The sequence below is a fragment of the Ascaphus truei genome, chromosome 1 (genome assembly GCF_040206685.1).
Source record: "Ascaphus truei isolate aAscTru1 chromosome 1, aAscTru1.hap1, whole genome shotgun sequence".
NCBI lineage: Eukaryota > Metazoa > Chordata > Amphibia > Anura > Ascaphidae > Ascaphus > Ascaphus truei.
Genome location: NC_134483.1, coordinates 213,924,552 through 213,948,980, shown reverse-complemented (window position 1 = coordinate 213,948,980; position 24,429 = coordinate 213,924,552). Strand labels below are relative to the sequence as shown.

Genomic DNA, 24,429 nt, shown 5'->3' with positions numbered 1-24,429 from the left:
TTCAGTGACATTTCTTAATTGCCCATTGGATTAACAGCGGGGGTCCCTGGTAGTCCCATTCAAACTGAATGGGACTGTCAGGGACCCCTGCTGTGTTAATCCGATGGGCCATTAGTCTCTTCAGAAATGTCACTGAAATGTTGCAGCATGTACCCGGATCTTGTTGGTGATAGCCCCAGATTTTCCAAGGCAAGTTTAAGGCAAGTGTTAGAATACTCGTCGGCGCACCTGTTACGCTCATGTTACGTCTAGCTCCCAATGCCAGCACTGATAAGTTTTCAATGAATAGAAATCATTTGTACACAACAATGCAATGTAACAACATTTTTACCTGGCTCCTTTTGTTCCAAGGTGCGCTTCGCAAAACCAGTCCTGCCTGGACAAACACTGCAAACGGAAATGTGGAAGGAAGGCAACCGAATTTACCTCCAGACCAAGGTCAGAGCTAGAAGTTCAACGAATGCTTGGTTTCATGTGTTTGGGTTTTGACAGAATAACCCCCCACACAACTCTTTCCAATTGCAGGACTTCCAATATTTCCTTTTTTTTTTCTGGAGGGGGATTCTTTGGAAATGTTCATCAGTTTACTGTATTCTATTGTTGCTGAACATTTCAGGTTTAATAAATGTTTTGTTTGCCCATTTCTCCCAAGTGCAGAATTAAAAGGGACTTTATCTCACACAAATATTTCAACTAACTCTTATTTTCTGTGCAGTGTCACTTTCTTATTTCTTTCAAAAGTAGCCCTGTTTTTCATCCTAGTACTTAATGTAGAAGATAATATTTATAATGTTTTTCATCTGCAGTCTGCCTGCAATGATTCTGACCTTTCTTTGGTTTGCCTTTGCTCTCAAGACATATCTGCTTACATTTGGTTTAAAGGCTCATAGAGTTGCAATTTCCCTTAATGTTTAAGGTCACACTTGCATTTTTAATTTCTCCCATGATCTGCATTTGAAGTAGTGAGATTTTGTTTCGATAATGCTTTTGTCTTCAAATCTGAGTACGTACTGTATAGAGTTGTTACTGTAACTCTCACCCTTGATGTAAAACAAGTTTTGAATGAGTACCAGCGTTACCTGCTTTGCACTGTGGATACGGTTTGCACATTACTGTGTGTTGCCTTTTCAAATGTCCATGGGCAGTAAATGAAAATAGGAATCTAAGCGATATTAAACATACAGTAGGATGATTAATCCTTTTCCAAATTGGTATGGGTAAGAAAAAAAATGATCTGTGAAAGAAAACCGACATATGACATTTTGATGATTGCCTTCAAATAAACCATTAGATGGGGGCATGGACAGCTGTCAATCAAGGCAGATGTGTGCTCCCTGAGCTCCAGACCAGAGTTCTGAATCTCATCCCATCATCCCCTAAAAAGACACCACGCCAAGTTAATAAACTTTAGATACATGCCCAAGCAGCTACAGACCAATGCTTTCCCCTAATTTTTTCCCCATTTCATTTGGATGTTGCCTGTTTATTCTTGTTTCCCAAATGCATAACCTTATATTTACCTGTATTAAACCTTATCTGCCATTTACCTGCCCAAGTTTCCAACCTAACCAAGTCATTCTGGAGAGAAATTACATCCTGTTCTGATTTTATCACTTTACACAATTTAGTCATCAGTAAAGATGGAGACTTTACTCTCTATGACAACCTCAAGGTCATTAATAAACCACTTAAAAAACGGGTTCCAACAGGGGTGTAACTATAGCTTTGGGCAAAGCCCGGAGGCCCGCACTCCCTGCCTGTCGGTGGCCCCGTTGACCATCTTGCTCTCTCTTCTCCCCCAGGTAGAGGCAGGCGGGGATGGTGGAAGGGAGGGGGGTGGAGAGAAAGCTGGTACGCGGAAGCGGTGGGCTGCCAGAGTGAAGCAGAGGAGCAGCCGACAGAGGAGTTAGGAGTTGCACGGAGGCAGAGCACGACAGCTGGGGAGGAGTACGCCCCAGTGGTCCAACCCAGAAGTCTTTCTTACTTCTGGTGTCTATGCTGCTACAGCACGCTCCTCCCCGGCCGTGCAGCTCTGCCTCCGTGCAACTCCTAACTCCTCTGCCGGCTGCTCCCCTGCTTAACTTTGGTGGCCCGCTACTGTCGCGTACCATCATCTCCCCCTGCCTGCGTCTACCACCACCCTGTCCCACAGGTAGGCATGGAGGAGGAGGGAGAGAGCTGGAGGAGGGATGATGAGGACGAGAGGAAGAGATCCTACAATTTAAATCTAGGCAAATTTTTCTCTTGAATCTACGGAATACTTTTTTTGCCTGGGGGCCCGTACATATCTAGCTACACCAGTATCTCACAGATATTTGTTGGTATATAGCATCTCCCAACAAACATTTTCTTTTTACTTTTACCTCCACTGCTAATTTACATCCACAAGGTCTCTACATTTTCGTTATTCCCTTCATAATCTCCCATTATAATAGGTTTTAAATCCGGTTTAACATATAAACATACTCCACCACATCATATACTGTATCTGCTCGACAAAGGGAATAGCCCTCTAAATGAATTGCCTAGTCATGCATTTCATCCCATCATGTTTCAGAAATGCCTATAATGTCATATTGCTCCATTGCAGCTATTAATTAAAAATCCCCCATTTTATCTTGCAGTCTTCTTGCATTAGTAAGCATGTATTTAAGTTTTTTTCCAGTCTGTGCTATTGTTATTTCATCTGTTCCTGCCTTTCTTCTCCACTTGGATTTAGTCTTTTGAAGTTTACTAGTATTATCTGTATTTAATATGGGTGTCTCCTTGTTTGCCAAACTCCCACTTGCCTCCATTCTCCCTCCATGACCTCTAGCTATTTCCCTTTTCCCATCTATTCTGTCTAATTCATTATCTGTCTCTTGTCCCTGCGACTATTTCTTTGTTTAAAATCTCCTCCAACTTTTTTAACATTCTCTCCCCTTCCCCCCACCACCAACACAGAAGATCCCTCTTCATTGAGGTGCAATCCATCGCTACCATAAAGATAGCACCTCTCAGAAAAAGACTCCCAATGCTCTAAAAACCCCAAACCCATCTTACATACACCACTTTCTTAGCCATACATTAACTTTCCTAATCTCCAACTGTTTCCCTGGGGTAGCACATGGCAATGGTAGTATTTCAGAAAATATTACCTTGGAGGTCCTCGCTTTAAGCTTTCGACCTAGCTCTCTGCAATCAATTTTTAGGACCCTCCATTTTCCTCTAACTTTGTCATTGGTGCCAACATGTACCAAGACCGCTGGGTCAGTCCCAGCCACTCCCAACATTCTGTCTACCCGATCCGCTATGTGCTGAGACCGAGGCTCAGGGAGACAGCAAACTGTTCCTTTTATGCAGTCACTGCAACCGATTGCCACCTCTACCCTTTTAATAGAGGAAATCTCCCAACCACCACAACCTCTTGTTCTCCGAGTATCCAGAGTTCCCTCTGTGCTGGAGGAAACACACTTACAGTAAGTAAATGAGACAACCACAATCAGCAATTGCCCATCATAGAGCAGTCTAAATCCACGGATAAAACAAAGGGAGTTGCAATTCTTATCCACAAGTCCATTTGAGATCGAATCCGGTAAACCTGACTATCCTCTAACCCAAGGGTGCGCAAACTGGGGGGGGGTGCGGGAGATTTGTCTGGGGGATCACGGGCAGTTGCAGAGGTCCCGCACTCTTCCCCCAGGCTTCTGCAACAAGAAAACATACCAGGATTCAGACGCTGTGATGCGTCTCCATGGCAACGTGGCATCAAATGACGCTGCGGGTCACTTCACCCGGCGTCACGTGACGCAGCTGCCAGGTAGGAGGGGGGGGTGCGAGCAGAAAAAGTTTGCACTCCCCTGCTCTAACCAACTATATGTGCCAACTCTGGGACACTAACAGGACATATATACTAACTCACAAAATTCACCTCCCCTTTAACACCTATCGATGATAATCAGGTATTTCCCCCAGGACCTAATTCGGGGGCATTACAATCTGGTGAAGAAAAGCAGGCTTATATAAATTCATAAAAGAAAAGAAAATAATTGCGCCAATCGTATTTAAGTAAATTCTAAACTTCAGTCCCACACAAAATGTGTCCTGCTTCCAGAGTTTCTTAGAGGTGATTCACCAACCTCTATATGTAACAGTCTCGAGAAAAAAGGGGATCCTCCGGCGCGTGGTTCAACTTGTGACTCCGGGACACATGCAATATAAATAGAGAGAGGGACCACAACCAGGGGTGGTTAAAGTACAGTAACATATATATATGTTTCTATTGGGAACACACTTACATTTAGACAACAAATCTTCAGTGGGGATAAGGAGGACCTCTCAATGATACCTCAAATTAGGGAAGAGAAGGGAAACAGAGTATAACACTGTTTTATTAACAAAAAAAGTTCAAAAGAGATTGGAAACTCACAAACGGCCAACAAATAATGGCATAGAGAGGAGGTGTCTCCAGACTCCACAGACAGTCTTCCAGAGTCTTTGGCTGTCGGTGTGGATTCTGTTCCAGCTGTGTTCCCAATAGAAACCTATACATATGTTACTGTACCTTAACCACCCCTGATTGTGGTCCCTCTCTCTATTTATATTGCATGTGTCCGGGAGCCACAAGTGGAACCACACGCCGGAGGATCCCCTATTTTCTCGAGACTGTTATATAAATTCATATTTAATCTCGCCGAACTCCGTCAAAACATTTTACTCCCTATGCACTGATCACCACATTTCTTGAGCTGAATTCCATGCTAAACGATCTCGCACATCATTTGAGTTTTTGTTCTAGAGCAGAAGGAGTTACCTCATCTGTATATCAGATGGTGTTCTCTTCAGATGAAAGTCCTAAAGACAGATATATGTTACAATGGGAAAGCGAAGTGGGCAGAGAATTAGATTTTGAGTAGTGGTCAGACCTTTGCACCTTAGAAATAATCAATTTGCACTAAAATAAAATCATTTTTTTTATAAGATCATGTACCGCTGGTACCTTACTCCAGCCAGACTACATAAAATGTATCCCTCATGCTCCTAGCTCTGTTGGATAGGGTGCGACCAGGTGGGTCCGATTTCTCATATTTGGTAGTGTTGCCCAAAATAATTCCAGTCTGGAATAATATGTTTGATATAATAGCCCGAATAACTGATATTCATGTCCGAATGGACTCTTGAACTGTTCTGTTGGATTTGCCTTTACCCAATGTAGACACATGAACTCATGTAAATTAATAACACATTTATTCAGAGCAGTAAAATATACCATTTGCCGGAAATTTGAAAAAACTTGAACCCCCCCACTTGTCAGAAATCATCAACACACTATGGAAAAATGTACGGCCTACCTAAATGGCTCCGTTAACAAATTCAAGAGCGTTTGGGCTCTCTGACATCAAAGGTTCGGCCACTCCAAGGATAACTGCCCACTAATGCTGATTTGATAAAAATGTCTTATATTAAAGCATTATAGTTACGGGACGGGATATGAGTCACAGAAACTTCCATATATGTTTGGTGATTCTACAGGAAATGTTTACATGTTAAATCTTCTCTTAGGTATTTGAAAATATAATGTGAATCAGATTGTCCAACCGTATAACAAATACTGTATGTTTTTTACATTTTGGTTGTTTCCCTGTTTTTTTCCTTTATCGATTTTTCGTTTTCAATGTCATACTGTACATGTAAATATTTAAGTTAAGCTCATGGTTGTATAACTACAATGTAAAAACATGACTGGCCTAAAATAACATTTCAGATTAAAAAGATAATAAATCATTAGATAATTAGTATTTCCTTTCACCCTCTACTTGCTGTTTTTTCATTGATATACAGTACAGTAGTAAACACAAGAACCATTCACTTTGGAACAAATGTGAGTGTTTTCTATGTACATAGTCACATCCACATTTACAGAACAAATCAAAGATTTCTGGAAGATTGACCTTTATACCAATGGATGATGTCAACATGTTCTTACGAGGGATACAAATTATTGATCAATATGTGGATAGGTTAAGATATGGCATGAAATGTCACAGAAGATGACTTCAACCAAGATAAAGTGGATTGAAATGATCCATCTGTCCATCTGTTACTTCTCCAGGAATATCAAATTAAAGACACTTTCTACACTTTTTGCTTTCTTTTCTATTTTAGGTCAAAGAAACTGGAGAAATTGCCATTGCAGGTGCCTATGTGGATCTTACAGAAGCTGCTGATAAACCAGAGTCCAAAGAATCAGTTCAGGTGAGAGGCAGAGGAGCTCTTGAGACTAGCATGTGGTAGCACATCAGATTTTATGCACATTTGATAGAATAATCATAATTCTGACATAAAAGTTAGTAAAACAACCCAGATGTAGCTACTACTTGAGAATCTTGAGTTGAGTGAAATGTGAACCTGCTTGAAAAGCAGTAATAAGCAGGTGATTTCCTATGTCGCCCTAAGCAGTTCTGTACAAAATCCATTTATATGTTCTACTTTATTCTATTTCATGTCAAAAATAATATATGGGGAAGTGAATGCTAAATAAACCACCACTGAATCCCATTTATTTCCTGTTGAATTTGTTACCTTTTTTGTACTAAAGACAGTCATTACCCATTCTGAATAAATGGTTGCATAGATGAGCTCTGTGAATTATGTGGCTATCTGTTCACACTGTATGAGATGGAGAGGGGTTGTCTTTTCAACAAGAGGTATCAGGACGATACTTTCTTCTCAGAGAGAATGGATCCTCTGCTATGTATGCTACATGAGCTGGGCTGCCATTACTAATGCAATTCCCAGAAACCCATCTTGTCACCATCTGTAGACATCCAGTCCCACACCTTCTATACTCTCAATATCCAGATTCATCCTTCATGTTCTTGGACAGCTGATACTGGGCCTCATCCATGCTTGTAATATAAATTGTTCCTACTTTAGGAATAAAATGTTAACAGCTACTGATGGCAGAATACGTATTAATGAAGGTGTTACAGTAAATGTTCCTACTATTTTATTTTTTAACATGAAACTAACTAAATACATTATATAATACCTGGTTGCAATTTATTTTGCTGTATGAAAAGTCTGTTGTAATTTCCCAGTGTAAGCTCCTGGTAATATTGCAATGCGCATGCAGCTTGTTAGAAAAGCACGAGAAACAAATTTTTATATGAAGAACAGATATTCTTCCATAAAGCCAAATATTGTGGCAGCAAATAAAATAATTAATTTAAGTACTTAAAGAGAATCCAAAGTATCAAGATAAATAAAGTGAATTAGCAATGATTAGCTCCAGGTGCTAAGGGCTAGAAGTTGGTTTTTATTAACTTTGAAATGTAATTTGCATAAGCTATACAATGCCATTCCTGAACAAAGCATTCAAATGTCTTGCTGCTCAAAAAGATTTAATTTCCATAATTTTTAAATATTTACTCTTGAATTGTGTATTCTAGTGAGTTATTGCCACGCATGTAAAATTGCTTGTCTACTGCCTTACATGATTAAACATGCTGTGACCTGCTAAATAACGCTGCCTGCACTCCCTGTTAGGATGTCGGGCTTCAGAGTAACCTGGTCTTTGAGGAGATCAGCCGTCGTATCAAAGATGGAGGAGATCAACTGGTGAAGAAAGTAAATGCAGTCTTTCAGTGGGACATCACTAAAGATGGAAATACAGCTGCACAATGGAGTACGTTTTTAACTTTTCTTCCTCCTATGTTTTCAACAAAATTTTAACACTTTGGCTCCAGTTAGAAGTTTTACAGTGAAATGTCAACCTCTATTCTTAACGTTCTGAAAGATTAAGGGAAATGTATTAAGATGGTGCAATTTGCCCCAAAACAAGGAGCAAACCTTTTCATCTGTATCACTTTGTGTAAGTGGCATATATTTGAAGCTTGTAAATCTTGTTTCTTACGTTTTGGCACATATAATTCCAGAGCACAGTTAAACGCCAGCTCAGACCTGGGAGGTATATTTGACGCTTTGGGGGTTATTCACGAAGGTTCGTTGCAGGTTAATGTACCCGATCTGGCATTAACAGCCATTGACTTGGAAGGATTTTAGTAAATAACCCACTTGGAGAGGGAAAATCAGGAGTAATTTTTTATTTCATTATAATATGCTGACTTCCTCCTCCCTTACTTCCATAACCACTCTCCACTGATGCAAACTAAAACAATGTGCTCAGCTCCAATTTTGCTCTGATTCAAAATAACTTGATACATGTTGTCTATTATGTGTTATGACTCAAGGATTCCTTTAAAACAGAAATTTTAATTTAGCCCACTAACATTCCTTCCCATAGTTTAAACAACGAATGTGAAAGTTAATGTAGATGACTCCTAACTCAATGTGTTTGTCATTAAATAGAAACAGGTAATGTGACGGTGTTTGTTAGGAGGCGCTTGGCACACCTAGTCTGCACATTTTCCTATCTGCATTAACACCTCAGACTCCATTTCATCCTTGGTATTCTTTTATATCAAGATAGCCTTGTGTCCAAGAAGTTGTGACTGTACTAGCTTCTACCACCTCTGTTGGGAGGCTATTTAATTCATTCACTACCCTTTCTGACATATACTTTCAGCCCCACAACCTCCCGCGTCAGAGTATGCCACCTTCTATCTGTAGCACTTCTGTTTCTCCGAAATATGCTTCCCTTCTGTACTTTGTTAAACCCTTTTATGAATTTAGTGATGATCAGGGGTTGATCAGACTGCCAGGTTTGTTTGCATCGCCAGACAAAACACAGGAGTTTAATAAAACAGGTTTATAGACTAAGATGACTTTTTGTGGTGAATCGGGAAGGGTACCTGGGGACATTGGGGTAAAGTACATTGGGGAAGGCTGGAAGGTATTTTTCGGCATGGAACTGGTCTTATGTTGCACTTCTTCGTAAATATGGCCCAAAATGCATCATCTTAATTAAAACAAGCAAAACATGAATATATTGTTATAAGGTGATGGTAATATTCCTTTACCTCAGTTTCTATCAAAGAGTGTCCCCAAAAAATCGCATAAGGAAAGGCAAAACGGGTTTCTACCCAAGGCTTGTAATTTGATTTTAAGTTGAGTATACCTGATTGCTCAATACATATTTAAAAGTATGTAATGTAAAAAAACATACCATTTGTATTTGTTAGCAAAGATTGTACATGGGTTGCGTCTATGTTACATTTCAGCAATTTGACAGTTTTTCTTTGTGACAGGAATATTGTTGTTCTTAAGCTGTTAATGTTGATAGGTTTGGGCTCCTGTTTCATTAGCTTTTCTTCAGACTTCCTTTTGGAAAAGGAAATGCCTACTAAAATATGAAGTCTCTCAGGCATTTTGTGAAAGTGTTGCCCATTCTCCTTTGGGCCTGTCTGCCAGGCCTCTTCCATTATTAAATTTGTTGCTCAGCTGTGTTGCCTTGTCTTTTAATCTATGACTTGTCATCTTCCCCTAGCTCTGCAAGGATCTTCCAAATGCAGCAACTGACAGCACTAGAAACAATCTGGCTCTTTCAGCTCATAGCTGTCATGGCTGAAGACTTTAGCTCTGGCATGTTCAGCTAATGTCCTTGAGCGTGGTGCTAGGGAGGGAAGTAAGAGAAGACAGCAGGCTAGACAAAATGGTGTATGATCCCATTTTGACATTTGATTTTCACCATCTTATTTTTTCAGTCGTAGTGTTTTCTTTTTCCGACTTCTTTTATAGTGAAATATCAGACTAACTGTTCTCTGGCAGATGCATACGAGGCACCATTTCTGTGGATGCTAACTCAGATCTGGGTTTTAATCATAAACGACTTTATTCTAATCTATAGGACACTATTATGATATTGTGTGTATATACTGTACAGTATTTGTCTTATAAATACTGTATCTACATATATACACACACTACCATAATTCAGGAGAGATTCCAAACTTGTAGTGATTAGGGTTTTGTTGAGTTCATGAGGGAGTCTCCACCCTAAACTACAGTAATACAATATTTCACAGTAAATCCTGTTTTGAGCATACGAGAGGTTTTCACCTTTGAATAATTTGTTTGTGCAAATTAATTTTGAGCTGTTATACACGTGAACATGTGGAAGAGTGTCGCTTGCTTTCATTATTTAGTAACACCAAGCTCCTTATTCTTCAAGCTTTACTGTACCTATTTTTGGTGCAGTGTAATCTATGCTCAGCATGTGGAAGAGGCATGACTGAAACACACACAATCTCACACAATCTGTAATCTGTGGTTGCTGAGCAACCTGACATACGTATGCGGTGTTGGCCTGCAACGATTCTGCAGTCAAGGTAAAGTGATTAGTAGTCAGCAATGTGGTGATTCAGATTTTTTTTTCAGTCTCCTATTTATGAGTTTTACACTGAAGGGATATTAGAGACTACATATTGTGGAAGTACAGCTGTTTATGCTCTGGATTAAATAAAAACTCTGGTACATTAAAGAATACTAAATCAACCAGTGGACCCCAAATAACCACATGCTAAAGATTGCACATCAAAATAGTTATACTACATTCACCCTCTTTATAATATGTGTCAAGTACATCATTATGTACCTTATTGTGTAAGCTCCGTCCACTTAGCTGAGGTACAGTAGGACAGTAATTTGAGTAATATCCGATTTTCCCCTTTCAAAAGGACACATCTTCCACCCTATGTCAGTTTATTTCTGTCCTGTCTAGTTGAGTAGTAGGAGTTGTTTTTCTGTTGGCTTACTTTATGGACATTTGTTGTTTACCAGTCATGATCTGAAACACACCCGGGAAGAGCCTCCTCTGACCGGGTCATAGTATCAGTACACACAGTACACACATACTTGTACTGTAAGTTCCCTCTGAAGGAGATTTAAACACAGGCAAGTCCTCTTTAGAACTCTATGCACTATTTGAATCTTCCAGTACCTCTTAACCTGTGTTTCTACCGCATCCTCATCCCCGAGAAGAGGTGTATACTCGCACATCTCCATCGTGTTTTGCCTTAGGTGGGAGAGTGTTTAAAAATGGCACCTTTTAGCGTATTGGATCGAATATCACCTGGTCATGTTGTGACAGACGCATCAACTCCATTACATCAGGTGCCCTATTTTCCCGAGTAGTGCAACCGTAGTCTCTGTGTCAGTGTCTGGGCCTGGATTATACTGCATATCGCTTCCTTAATACAGTATGACTGCATTTCTTACACTGCATCCTGGAAAGATGTAAGCCCCCTCCACCTTTTGTTCAATAATAGGTGATGGGTAAGCCCATGGTTGTTTTTAGCTTTGTTTTTTTTATTTTATCTCATTTTAAGTAACTCATTTTGCCAGGGGAAATTATCAAGAGTTCAGGAGGGAAGAAAGCAAAGAATTTGTAATGGCCGTGACAGTTTTATTTATGAATATTTATGGGATAGATAATAAATCTATTATCCTAGAAGGTGTTCTTGTAGCTAAAGAAGACGTTGTCTCTTCTGAATCATATATAGAAGGTTTTTGATCCTCTGATGGCTAGGAGTGTTCAAAGGAAGAGTTGGTGAAAAGAGAGAAAAAAAAATATTTATTTATGCTCAGTTACTGTAGTATATATTTTTAAAACCAGAGACAGAACATAAAACACAGACAAAGCTCAGTTTTTAGCACATCCAGTGAGACTCATACACGGTACAGTGCCTAAATATATATGTATAAATATCTAATAAGTAAAATGGTCTTTTAGTTTGACATTTTTGGCCAAAATTGTTGTACGCCCCTGAGCCAACGCCAAGGCAGACCACATATCAGGGGTCCCTAACGCTAATATTATCGTTAGGGACCCCTGATATGTGGTCTGCCTTGGCGTTGGCTCAGGGGCTTACAACAATTTTGGCCAAAAATGTCAAACTAAAAGACCATTTTACTTATTAGATATTTATACATATATATTTAGGCACTGTACCGTGTATGAGTCTCACTGGATGTGCTAAAAACTGAGCTTTGTCTGTGTTTTATGTTCTGTCTCTGGTTTTAAAAATATATATTGCCATGCTCAGTAGCACTCCTCTGTGACACTCATATGCTTATATATATGTTGTGGTCATTTTGGGGGTTCAATAGGAGCTTGTTAGGTGTCCAGTATGTTTTACAGTTACTGTAGTAGAGCCGTTTTTCAAAGCCATTAAGGAAGTTATGGGAACTGAATAGTTAATCAAAGAAGCAGGACAAGTTGGATAAATGCTTCAAAAAGCAACACTCAAAAAGGTTTTTGAAGATGTTACCTTTTGCGTAACATGAGGCTAAAGCCTGGGATGATACCAACCTACCGGAGACGCTCACATCCAGTTTAAGTTCTTTCAAAACTAAAGCTGACTCACATTTTAATCTGGTCTGTAACTGATACATACGACTATAATATATATTATCTTTAACTGTGCATGCAATGTCTTGTATACTGTATAATGTATACCCTGTTCACTTTTGTAACTGTATTTGTAGCCATGTATTATTTGTCATCATAACTCTATGCCCAGGACATACTTGAAAGCGAGAGGTAACTCTCAATGTATTACTTCCTGATTAAATATTTTTATAAATAAATACATTTAGTTTTCTCGCTCACTGCAAAATCAAAAATACTGACGCTCTTATCTCGAAAGAGTTATGCAGATAAGAATTCAGATGGCATAAACTTTTTTTTAAAAAGTTCAATCTCAGAAGTTTAAATGTTAAGCCATATTTTAAACCGTACAGGTAAGTCACTAGAAAGGGTGGAAGACACAAAACAGCAAGTACAACGAAAAGTGCAGATGACAATGAAAGTATAGGAGTGAATAGAGAAGAATCTTCTCTGCCAGTGCTCAAAGTGGAATAAATTGCTTCTCCTTAGAAATGTTTAATAGCTATGTAGCCTAATCATCAATTTCTTTTTTTTTTTTAACTTATCGTTTTTATTGAATTTTCTTGTGTGCAATAGCTGCAGTACAATGCAGGAACAATTCTGTAACAAACATTTTCAGTATATCATACATATCGCAGCTGTTAGACAGTCAGTGTCCAGAGTTTAACGAGGTTTAACAAAAATAATACAAAGAACAAATCATCAGGAGTAGGGGGAGGGGGGGAGGGAGGGGTGTGGAACAGTTGGAAGGCTACGGGACTGACCAGTGTCTTTATTGTTGTCGCCACGTCTTCTCTGGGGTTTTGAGACACCACATCTGTATAGCTATCTGTATAACGGCCTGGTTATATTAAGTGTCGTTCTGTGTTATATATACTGCATCATAGGAGAGCGCATTTTCTAGCAATCAAAGCAATATTGAGGTCTGTACCACCCCTGGGATGTCTGTCTGGGCCAGCCAAGGCGTCCAGACTTTTAGGAAATTTTCACCAGTGTCATTAACCAAACTTGTTAATTTTTCCATCTGGCAGATGTACCAAATTCTGTTCCGAATCTTGGAAATTGAAGGAATTTCGCTTTGCTTCCATAATGCTGCGATCTCGCACCTCACAGCTGTTGCAAAATGAGCAATAAGCTTGAGATCTGTCTTTGCAATGCCCCTGTGCGCTCTACCTAATAGGAAGAGCCCTGGGTCGAATGGTATTTTGAGGCCCAATATCCTCTCCAGCCAAACTTTGATTGAATCCCATAGCGGCGCTATCCGAGGGCAAGACCACAGCATATGTAAGAGATCTGCGTTATCTCCACATTGCCGAGGGCACAATGGGGAGTAACCTTTAGTAAATTTTGACAGTTTGATTGGGGTCAGGTACCACATCATCAGGACTTTATATGCGTTCTCCTTTAATGTTGTACAAATCGAACTTTTGGCCGCAGCCGTTGCTATTTAGGACCAGGTTTTATCACCGAACGTCTCGCCAAGATCTGCTTCCCATTTTAACATATATCTTAATTTGTGTGACCGCGGGGGTGGAACCGATTACTTCTCTGTACAACTGCGATATAAGTCCCTTAGTAGATGTCTCTCTAAGACAGAGCTTTTCGAATGTCGTCAGAGGGGGGTGTGGGTTGTTTTTATTATAGAAGGCTCTGATCTGGAGGTATTTAAAAAATTCAGAGTGGCGGAGTTTTTTATCGGATTTAATTTGTTCAAATGTCATAATTTTGTCGTTATCCTCCAGATCGTTCAGTCGCGAGATGTTGCTATGCCCACAGGGTTGTCATCAGCGTGTTTTTGGTTGTGAGGCCGTATCTGAACTTGACTGTGTCCCATATTGCCAGTGAATTGGTCATTGAGGAAAGCGGCTGATGTATAGCTTCCAATGGGGAACACGCCGTGCTCTCTAATGCTACCCATCTTTTCAAATCAGGGTTTGTTTGCCATTGAGAGATTTGGCATAATTGGGCCGCTCTATAATATGATACCAAGCAAGGTACTGCCAAGCCACCTTCCGCCAGTTGTTTCAATAATGTTTGTTTATTGATTCTCGCTTTTTTTTTTCCCCATATAAATTTGGATAAGGTGGCCTGTAGCTCGTTTATTTCTTTCGGATTGATGGGCACTGGTAGTGTTTGAAATAGATACAAAATGCGTGGGAGTAAGTTCATCTTTATGCTGTATATTTTGCCTATCCATGAAATATTGTATTTGGACCAGCGCCTTATATCTTCTCTCAGGGCCCTGATTAATTTGGGGTAGTTAGCTTTATAAATTTCTGTAAAGGTCCGAGTGATATAGACCCCAAGGTATTTGATTGCCTTGTTTTGCCACCTGAAGTTGAAGTTAAGTGAGATAAGTTTTTCTTCCGTTTTTGGAATTGTGACATTCAAGGCCTCTGATTTCGTTTAGTTTATTTTGAACCCTGAGAGTTTATTGAAATTATCCAACAAGCTGAAAAGATTGAGAAGAGAGGTAAGGGGCCTGGACAATACCAGGAGAATATCGTCCGCGTAGAGAGTTATCTTATGGGTCTGGGCCTCTATTTCAATTCCTGAGATGTCTGGATTATCCCGAATTTGGGCTGCCAGTGGTTCTATACACATAGCGAAGAGTAGAGGTGAGAGGGGGCAACCCTGTCTTGTACCACTCCTGATCTTGAAGAGGTCTGAGGGGAAGCCTTGGTGGATGACTCTAGCTGATGGGCCTGCAAAGAGCGCCATTATTGCTGTGATTAATTTGTTATCGAAACCAAATGCTCCAAGCGTATCTCTCAAATATGCCCAGTCGATCCTATCGAAGGCCTTTTCTGCATCTAGACTTAACACCATAACCTTAACTTTCTTGGAATTGGCTATCTCTAGCAGATCAATGATTCGTCGGATGTTATCGGTCGCTTGTCTATCTTTAACAAATCCGACTTGATCTGGGTGTATCAGTCTTGGTAGGATCTGACATAATCGGTTGGCAATTAATTTGGCATAGATTTTGATATCCGTGTTAATGAGTGAGATGGGCCTATAACTCTTACAGTCTAAAGGGTCTTTTCCTGGTTTGTAAATAATTGAAATTGACGCCTGGAGCATTTGCTCGGGGAAGGGAGCACCTGTTAATACTTCATTAAACATTTTGAGTAGGTAGGGTGCTAATAGTTCGTTAAATTTTTTGTAATATAGGCCAGAGAAACCGTCTGGTCCCGGGGCTTTTGAGGCTTTTAAGTTATCAATTACCTGGGAAACCTCTTCTAGAGTGAACTCTCTGCCCAAGCATTCTCTCCCCAGCCGTCAGCTTAGAGCTTGCTAGAAAATTCTCACGAGCTCTGTCTGTATGGTGATTATGCGCTATTTTGTCTCCATTATACAAATTCTCGTAATATAGTTTGAACTCCTCTACTATGTTTTTAGGATTTCTGGAGACTTCGCCCGATTTCCTTCTGATCGCCTGTATGTTATAGTTAGGGGTTTTGTGTCGTAATTTGTTTGCGAGCATAGTATCTGGCTTGTTCGCTTTATCGAAAAATTTCCTCTTTGACCAATTCAGTGAAGTATCTGCTTGGGACGTTAATACTAAATTCAGTTCGATTTTGACATCCTTGAGTTGTGAGAGGATGGTAGGGTCATTAGTTTGTTTATGGTTATCTGAGAGAGTTTTTAGTTTAGACTGTAAAGACCTGATCTTCGCCTCCCTCTCTCTTTTCCGCCGTGACGCTAAGCTGATGAGTATCCCTCGCAGTGTAGCCCTATGGGCCTCCCAAAGGGAAATATGGGATTCCACTGATCCGGTGTTTATCATAAAAAATTGTTTTATTTCATCAGCGATTTTTTGAGAGGTTGCAGGGATTTTCAGCAGGGATTCATTTAGCTTCCAATTTGCTCCAGGCCTGTCTAGTGTTAATTGTGTGCACCGTAGCTCTATGGGTGCATGATCTGACCATGAAATATCATGGATCCAAGTTTGGGAGATCTTTGGAACCAGTGTACTAGAGACAAAGAAGTAATCGATTCTGCTATATGTGGAGTGGGGGTGTAAATAGAAAGTATAGTCCCTGTCATGGTGATGCTGCTCTCTCCAAATGTCTAGAAGGTTGTTCTTTTTTAAGCCTAACCGCAGGTCTTTTGGGGCAGCTTTGGGATGTTTTAGTGGTGGGCCTGATCTATCTAGTTTAGGGTTCAGTGTTGTGTTAAAGTCCCCTGCCACGATTATCGGGCCTTGGGCAATCTTGTGTATCTTGTTGAAAATGAACGTGAAGAACTTAGGGTCGTGGATGTTTGGAGCATATATTGATGCGAGTGTTAAGGTTTGGCCATTTATTGAGCCTGTTAAGATTAAGTATCTCCCTTCTCTGTCCTTAATTGTCTTCTCAACTTGGAAGGGACACTTGTTATGGAAGATAATCGCCACCCCTTGTTTCTTTTTGGGGGAGGATGATGTGTAGAATTGCCTGAAATGCTTGTCCAGGTATTTTGGTGACCTGGCTGTGCTAAAGTGTGTCTCTTGGGCCAGTATGATATCTGCTTGTCTCCTCTGGTAATCCGCAAAGGCTACTTTCCTTTTACCCGGACTATTCAGTCCCTTTACATTATGGGAAAGAATGGTCAGTCCCATTGTAAAGCGTCTGGGTGGGCCTTCTTACATGTTGTGTGTAGAGCGTGTTGTATAAGGGTGTCTTTTACCTTTGCAGCATTTGTCTGTGTCCAGATGAGGTCCGTGGCGTGGCGTTCAATGTGGAGCTGGTCCCGTAGCCAACCGGGAGGAGGGAGGAAGGGAAGAAACATAACAAATAATAACAACCGGGTTTGCTCTATCCCAAGGACTTTGTGGCATGTCCTGTAACTAACCAGGACATACTGGGTTGGCCACATAGCGGAGGCCAGGGAAGGGGGGAGTCCCTCCCCTCGGCACAATCAAATTCAAAACTGATTTAACCTATATAACTGTAATTCAGGGGGTGAAGGGACATCACTTATCTGTTTCCTTATTATACTCTTGATATTTCATTCAAGTGAAATTTTTTTATTTATTTTTTTGCTCGTTCAATAAGCATATGTGACTGTGTTGGGTCTAAGGCAGCTCTAAGTTTGGTGGCTAGCCCCTTTTTAGTTTCTAAACCTGTGCCATGTCTCCGGGAGGTTAGGATGGCTGTATATAATGTACTCAGTAGTAAGGCCATGTGTAGAGATGGTTAAACCACCCACTTAACGGTTGTAACGTAAGGGACTGGCAATGTCCGGGTTATACCAATCATTCTCTGCCCCTTGAGCTACATATAGCAAGTGAACTGTTGTCAGGAGCGGTATCTAAGGTTAGGTGTTCCAACGCTTCCACAGTTTCAGATCTGTAAGATCTGGTGCAACTTTATCCTGCACTCCCCTCAGTGAGTGGCTGCCGGTCCCTCTCCCTCCCTGCAAATCCTAACACACTCCCCCCGGGTAAAACATTTTCAGGTATTGGCCTGTTGTGTCGATATAGTCCCAGAGTTATTTCTGAATATTCGAACTTTAGGGAGATAGCAACATCATAGCTGGGATCCAGGCCTCCTCCCTCCCCCCCCCCTCCCCCGTGCTGGGTCGCTGCGCTGTCACGGCCCACCGTGCGATACTCACACCCTCTCTCCCTCTGTCAGTGCGTGTGTGTATCGCTTAATACTTTCGGACCGAGGAGCAGGGGGGATCAACAACGGAAGGAGGGTGAAGGGAGAGGCCATCCGGTGTGTGTAGTATCCGCTCACGACTCGGTATGATGTCCGGGACTTCGCAGGAAGAAAGGAGAAGGGGAAGCCGCTCCAAACCTCCCGGGGTTTCCTTGTTGAGGAATCCAAGATGGCTGCCGTTCCCGGGTAAAGATTTGAATCAGTCAACTTTATTAGTGTCTTTTGCGAGCAAACGGACAGTCCAGTGGATTGCCCTTTTAAGACTTAATTGCTTGCAGCTGGACATCAATTAAGGGCCCGATTTGCTTCTCTGACGTGTCACTTTGTTCCAGCCAGACTCGGGAGAGGATGTCTCTGCTTCGTTCAGGTCAGTTCTTTTACCTTGAAGGCCTAATTTTTGCAGGAAACGATCTTGGTCCTCCATCTTGCGCAGGGTGTGAGCAGCACCATTTTTAAGCACGAGGAGACCGAAGGGAAAAACCCAACGATACTTTATGCCTTTATCTCTGAGCAATCTGGTGACCGGTGTGAGGTCTTTTCTTTTGAGCAGAAGTAGTACAGTAGGTGACAGGTCCTGAAAAATCAGAAGTTTGACCCCCTCGAATTCTACGTTGCCTGCGGCTCTGGCAATTTGGCACACTGCTTCTTTTATTTTAAAGTAGTGGAGCCGGACGATGATGTCTCTCGGGGGGTCATTTGGTTGTGGTTTAGACCTGAGAGCCCGATGACACCTGTCAAGGTGTAGGTCTGCTTCTGGCTTATCTGGGAAGAGGCTTGTTAGCCATCTTGTGATAAAGTCGTCAGGGTCTGTATACTCCTCTGGGACCTCCCGCACCCTGATATTGTTCCGGCGATCCCTATTTTCCGTGTCCTCTTGCTTGCTAGCGAGATCATTGATTTGGGATTGCAGGTTAGCTGAGGTTCTCTCATTCTTGCGTACTGCTTTTATTGTGGAGTCTAAGCGTGTCTCCAACTCATCCGTTCTAGCCCCAATGCTATTGATATCGCGTTTTATATCTGACAGTTCTTTGTGCATATATGCTTTGAGTTCATTGCAGAACTCCCTCATCACCTTTCTGGTCATTGACTCAGTCGATTGGGTCTCCATTTGATTGGTCTGTTCCCGCTCTTCATCCGAGTCGGAGTCTGCATGCAGCGATGGGGTTCCCGCTCTGGTCGTCCGCGCTGAATCAGATTTACTGAAATAGGTTGTGAGTACGGCCGCTGCACGTCCCGCTTTTGGTCTCGTTTGCATCCTGACCTTTTCCGCTCCCTGAGTGTATATTTGTATTGTTTGATTTATCAGTTTTTTCAATACATAAATGCCTTAATAACGCCGAAGGGGAAGGAGCTCACACTCTAAGCAGCCATTCCCTTAGCCTTCGCGCATGCGCCTCCCCTAATCATCAATTTCAATTGCACCATTTATTGTTGGAGGATCCAGGAAAATGTATAGAGAGTAAAACTGTAATAAGGTCAACTGTGCTCATAATTAGGGGTGTGGGTAACACATAGAAAAGGGATGTCAAGGGAACCTAAATAAACTAGGGACCCTGACCCCTATCTAAATAATAACTCCAACAACCCTTAGAGCTAGACCATATGAATGAAATACAGTGTCAAAGACAGGTTACTCACGACCCTTGTACATGCGGTCCTTCTGGTTCTGGCGTGCTCTCAGCCCGACATATGTGAAAGTGGAAAATCACCGTGGATAGGGGGAAAGATGGCGGTGCACAGCGTGCCAACAGGTGCCTCATGCGTTCCGGAATCAGGAAGTAAAGCGGAAGCTGGATGGCGATCTTCAGTGTAAAAATGTAATAAACAGCAAACGGCTGTTCATTGCTGTTTATTAAATTTTTGCACTGAAAATCGCTATCCAGCTTCCGCTTTACTTCCTGCTTCCGGAACGCATGAGGCACCTGTTGGCAATGAAAGTAGTTTCAACAGAACATTGCATCAGGCTACTGGGAAAGCTTGCATTGCACATGAAACAATTACAAAGACATTTGCGTTATGTGAAGCTTCTGAAATAAATATATATATACACACACACACACACACCAATTTGTCTATTGTAGTTCACTTACAGTGTACACAACACTACTCCCTTTAAACACTATGTAGTCAGTGAAATGCTATATATGTAGATATCATTTTATGAATAATGGAGTACATTAACAATCCAAAAAGCCACCCCTCTGAACAAGTATAACAGAAATGAAAATTCATATTCTGTCATATATTTCACCTTCTGTTTTTACAATTGTAACTCTATATGCTCTCACTTTTATAATACAAGAAAAGATCTACATGCTTCATTTCCAAAATAAACGCAGTACCAGTGTCAGGTTGCCCATTAGGCCCGGGCTAAGGCAGCAAAATTTTGGGGTAGCAAAAATGTCTGCCCCAATTTGCATTTTCCATACTCTCTGGCCTATCGGACGTAATGTAAAGGGACTTATTTACCTGTGCCGGCCGCCTCCATTGTTCCGCCCTGCTTCTCCTTCAAAATCGAGCATCAATTGACACCGCGGACGTCACAACCGACATCACACGGCGTCTCGTTGCCATGGCAACCATGACGAAATGACATCACGCGACATCACATTGCTGACGTCCGCGGCGTCATTTCACATTGGGTTCTGAAAGAGAAGCAGGGCGGCGGGCACAAAGACACAGTCAAGTGCCTAAGGGCAGTACCTATGTTAGGAGTATCTTCCAGTTTTACTGTGCAGTTTATACCTGTACACTGTCCTTTTCCGTGGAACATGTTTGGTTGGTGCCCAGAAGAGCCACGTTTCACATTCTTTTCAGTTGTGTCCTAAATTTGTGAAGTGTGTAAAACACCAAAATTCAGCGCTTGATGTAGTTGTATTCATTTCACTTTACGGAGGGAGGAAACGCAATATGTTGAGAACAGATTTCTAAAACATATAGAAAAACTGACACAGCATGGCTTGTCATAACATTTTACCAACTCCACAACAGTTTTATGGCTTACAGTTAAATCATTCTGGCAGGACATGTGACAAGGGAAATCTGACCTAATAAGACGTTGCTGAGTTTATGGGAAGAGCGAGAAGTGGCAGACTTTGCTTTCCTAGGATACAAAATTTCAATAATGTAAGGTCCTTAGAGTCAAACAGATGGTAAAACATTGATTATTGTACTTGTTTATGTTGACATTAAAATTGCAATGCTCTGACAAACAGAAAAATCCTTTTAGTCAGTGTTGCAACATTGCACCAGGACATGTTTTCAAATAATGTCCTTGGTCAGTGACATTACAATATTATCATAACATGTACCACTGTCTTCTCTATTTTTAAACGCTACTTTCTTTTTTCTATTCAAGTACAATCAGGCCGCTTTTATTCTTGCCATATTATTTGCAAATGTTTTGTCAATACATCTTGCTCGATGCAAGTTTGAATGTTAGAGGGCTAGAGTTCAAAGAGGATACTCTACACATCTACTGTACTTAGGGGTTGGTTTTAACCTTTGCATAGATATGACTAATGCACCTTTATTTCAGCTTAGATCGGGGTCTCTCCTGCATTGCATCCTCTGAGAACTGTTGTCTCTGTGCTTGTAACTAGTGTTTTTTTGTGCTTTTTCTCCCAAAGCAATCGACTTAAAGAATGGTTCTGGAGAGTTGTACCGTGGGAAGGCACGTGGCCAGGCCGATACCTCCTTTACCCTTTCGGATCAAGACTTCATGGAACTGGTTTTGGGAAACCTCAATCCACAAAAGGTAATTACAGAATACAGTGCCGTCCAGTCTTGGAACAACTGCTTACTTTGAAGCTTAAATTTGTCAAAACTCCTAATTTACATCAATATGCATGAAAATGGATATGCATTTTCTTTCTCGTTGGCGTACTTGAATCATCTCGCTTGCAATAAGACATGACAATTGGACGAGTAACCTCCTCTTGTGAGCCTTTTTACTATCTACACATTAACTACTGATAACAGTACAATGTTGTTTGTTTTTAGTATTACTGTTGCAGAAAAATATGGAGGGCAAAGAGGTGTCCTCCAGCAGAAAATCACTTGCATGCACACCACTAGTAAAACATAATGTTCATTAAGGCTAATAAAACATGAATCCATCATATCTCAAATGAGTACACGTACAGCCTAATTTAATCAGTGCTATGAGACACAAATCATGAAAGAACAGCTTATTAGCTCAAAAAGTGCCACTGTGTCTCATGCGAATAGGCACTGTGAAAAGAATAGTGGAGTCATACAATGATGGGAGGCTATGGATGCTGAAAGGTGAGTCTCGGTGAGAGAAGAGGTGCTGGCAATATGCACATAACTCCCAATGTAGGTGGTAGGAATAATGACAGACCTAATTAGCAACATAGGCAGTAAATGGCTATAGTGGAGATGACTGTCAGTATAAGGAATACTAAGGGTGTGCGACCAAAAGACCCATAGACATATAGCAAAGTAAACCCTACAGGGAATATCAGTGGCAGATACTGTTTCTCAAATAGTATTACTGTTAACAACCTTTCATGCTGTACAGTACTATTGATTTGTAAAAAATATGCTGTGTATTCTGCTTCCCGCTTTGTCCCCTTCTATATTCTTCATCATTCCTTCCTGAAAAAATGGTAAAAGCTTATTGTATTGTATGTCTTTATTTATATAGCGCCAAAAGTGTACTCGGCGCTTCACAAAGAATACAGTACAGGGAATTATAATAATACAATAAGTGCAGCAAAATCAGACAATAGAAAAGGAAATCCCTACCCCGAAGAGCTTACAATCTAAGGCTGATTCTATGAATATACGGTGTATAAAATAAATATTTTGATCTGTAAAAAATAAAATAAACATTTGGCCTGAATGACCATGGCAGTTTTGCAAATCTTTGAAAGGAAATATATTTATTTAGTTGACATTTAATTTGTAAGCGTATTTGAGATTTGGAACCCAAAGCACACTGTCTTCTTTTGAGCACAATACTGTACATTTTCATGCTGCTGCATATTGTCATTTTAAGAAAATCTTTTCCCGGTGCTTGATCATCTTCTTTGATTTTCAATTTGGCAAACCCCCCCTGACAACTTTATAAGTGGGAATCTCACCAATGTGTAACTTTCAATCTGTTCTCTGATCTATAGCAATTAAATGTTACAGCCATAAAAGGTACAATACAAGTGTGCGGGCATAAAGCTATCAAATGTAGAGGCATTATCTCCATACCACTGAATCAGCAATTACACTACACTTTGCCTTTAAGCCGCACTTATGATTGCAGATTGCAGCACTCAGCAGTCTCTTAACCATCCTGAACAAAAACTACTGAGCAATGCAAGCTCACCATTCAGAAGACTGCGTTCCTTTCACAATAAATGCCAAACTTGCACTTGAAATGTGTGCCATGGGCTGTAGTACTCTTTTGCAAGACATTCAATTTAGAAATTTATTTCTTCGTTTTTTTTGCCAGGAAGTGACTGCAAAATTAAGTGTGTGTATATGTCTTCTGGGAAGAAAAGAAAGGGAATTCAGCGTACTGTTGATTATATTACATCGGAGGCTGTTCATCTTTGATGGGATGCATCATGTTCTTAGAATAACTCATTTCAACTCTGCAGGGACAGGCTGTGCTTTAGAACGCAGCATCCCTACAAAAAGGACTAGGAAAACAAAAACAAAAGACATGCCTGATGTTTCTGTATCTTTTTTTTATTTTTTATTCTAGGCATTTTTTGCTGGCAAGCTGAAAGTGAAAGGCAATATCATGCTGAGCCAGAAACTGGAAGTTATATTGAAAGACTATGCAAAACTGTGAAAATGCAGCAGGGTTGAATACTCTCAAAGCAAGAAAAGGAGGCACCGTCCTCTCACCTAAAAACACATTTGATGCTACAATTAAGCACGAAGCAAGTAATAATTCTAACAGTTTGACATATATAATTATTTTACAGTTGATACTTGTCTTGTCTTTATATAGATGGACTGATTAACATCTAATTAACATGCTTTGTTTTCCTAATCTCACGTAAGTGTGTCTGCTTTACAATGAGCAATACAATGATGTACAATACTGTATGTAAATAACAGTTCTAATAAAAAAAATACATTCTTGATTGTCAGTGGTTTTAATTCCCATTTAACAATTAACTATTCAGCTCTTGAAAATCAGTATGTTTATGGGTGTCCGTGAATCAGTTATATTGGCTAAAATACATTTTTTTTTAATGTATTTTTTCAGCCATGCGAGACGGATTGAAATATGCCCAACATTTCGAAGGAAGCAGTTTGCTGAAAGCATTATAGTTTTTTTTTCACTTATTGCTGCGCCAGACAGTTTTTTGGGGAAGCAGGTCGCAGATAATCTAGAATACTTAAGTGATTTACTTCCTCTTTTTTTATTATATATTTTTTTAAGTAATGAGCAGGGAATCCACATGCCATCCAATGCATCTA

The 24,429-nt window shown here is 40.6% G+C and overlaps 1 protein-coding gene across 1 annotated transcript in view; it reads left to right on the top strand.

Annotated features, from left to right (window-relative positions):
• HSD17B4 (hydroxysteroid 17-beta dehydrogenase 4) overlaps positions 1-24,089 on the top strand; it is a 155,279-nt gene extending 131,190 nt beyond the window's left edge. Inside the window, exons 18-22 of the mRNA XM_075601069.1 lie at positions 352-438; positions 6,145-6,234; positions 7,528-7,666; positions 21,606-21,733; positions 23,702-24,089. Of these exons, the coding sequence (XP_075457184.1) occupies positions 352-438; positions 6,145-6,234; positions 7,528-7,666; positions 21,606-21,733; positions 23,702-23,791 (534 nt within the window). The 3' untranslated portion in view covers positions 23,792-24,089. The remainder of the gene's footprint in view (positions 1-351; positions 439-6,144; positions 6,235-7,527; positions 7,667-21,605; positions 21,734-23,701) is intronic.
• The last annotated feature ends 340 nt before the right edge of the window (positions 24,090-24,429 follow it).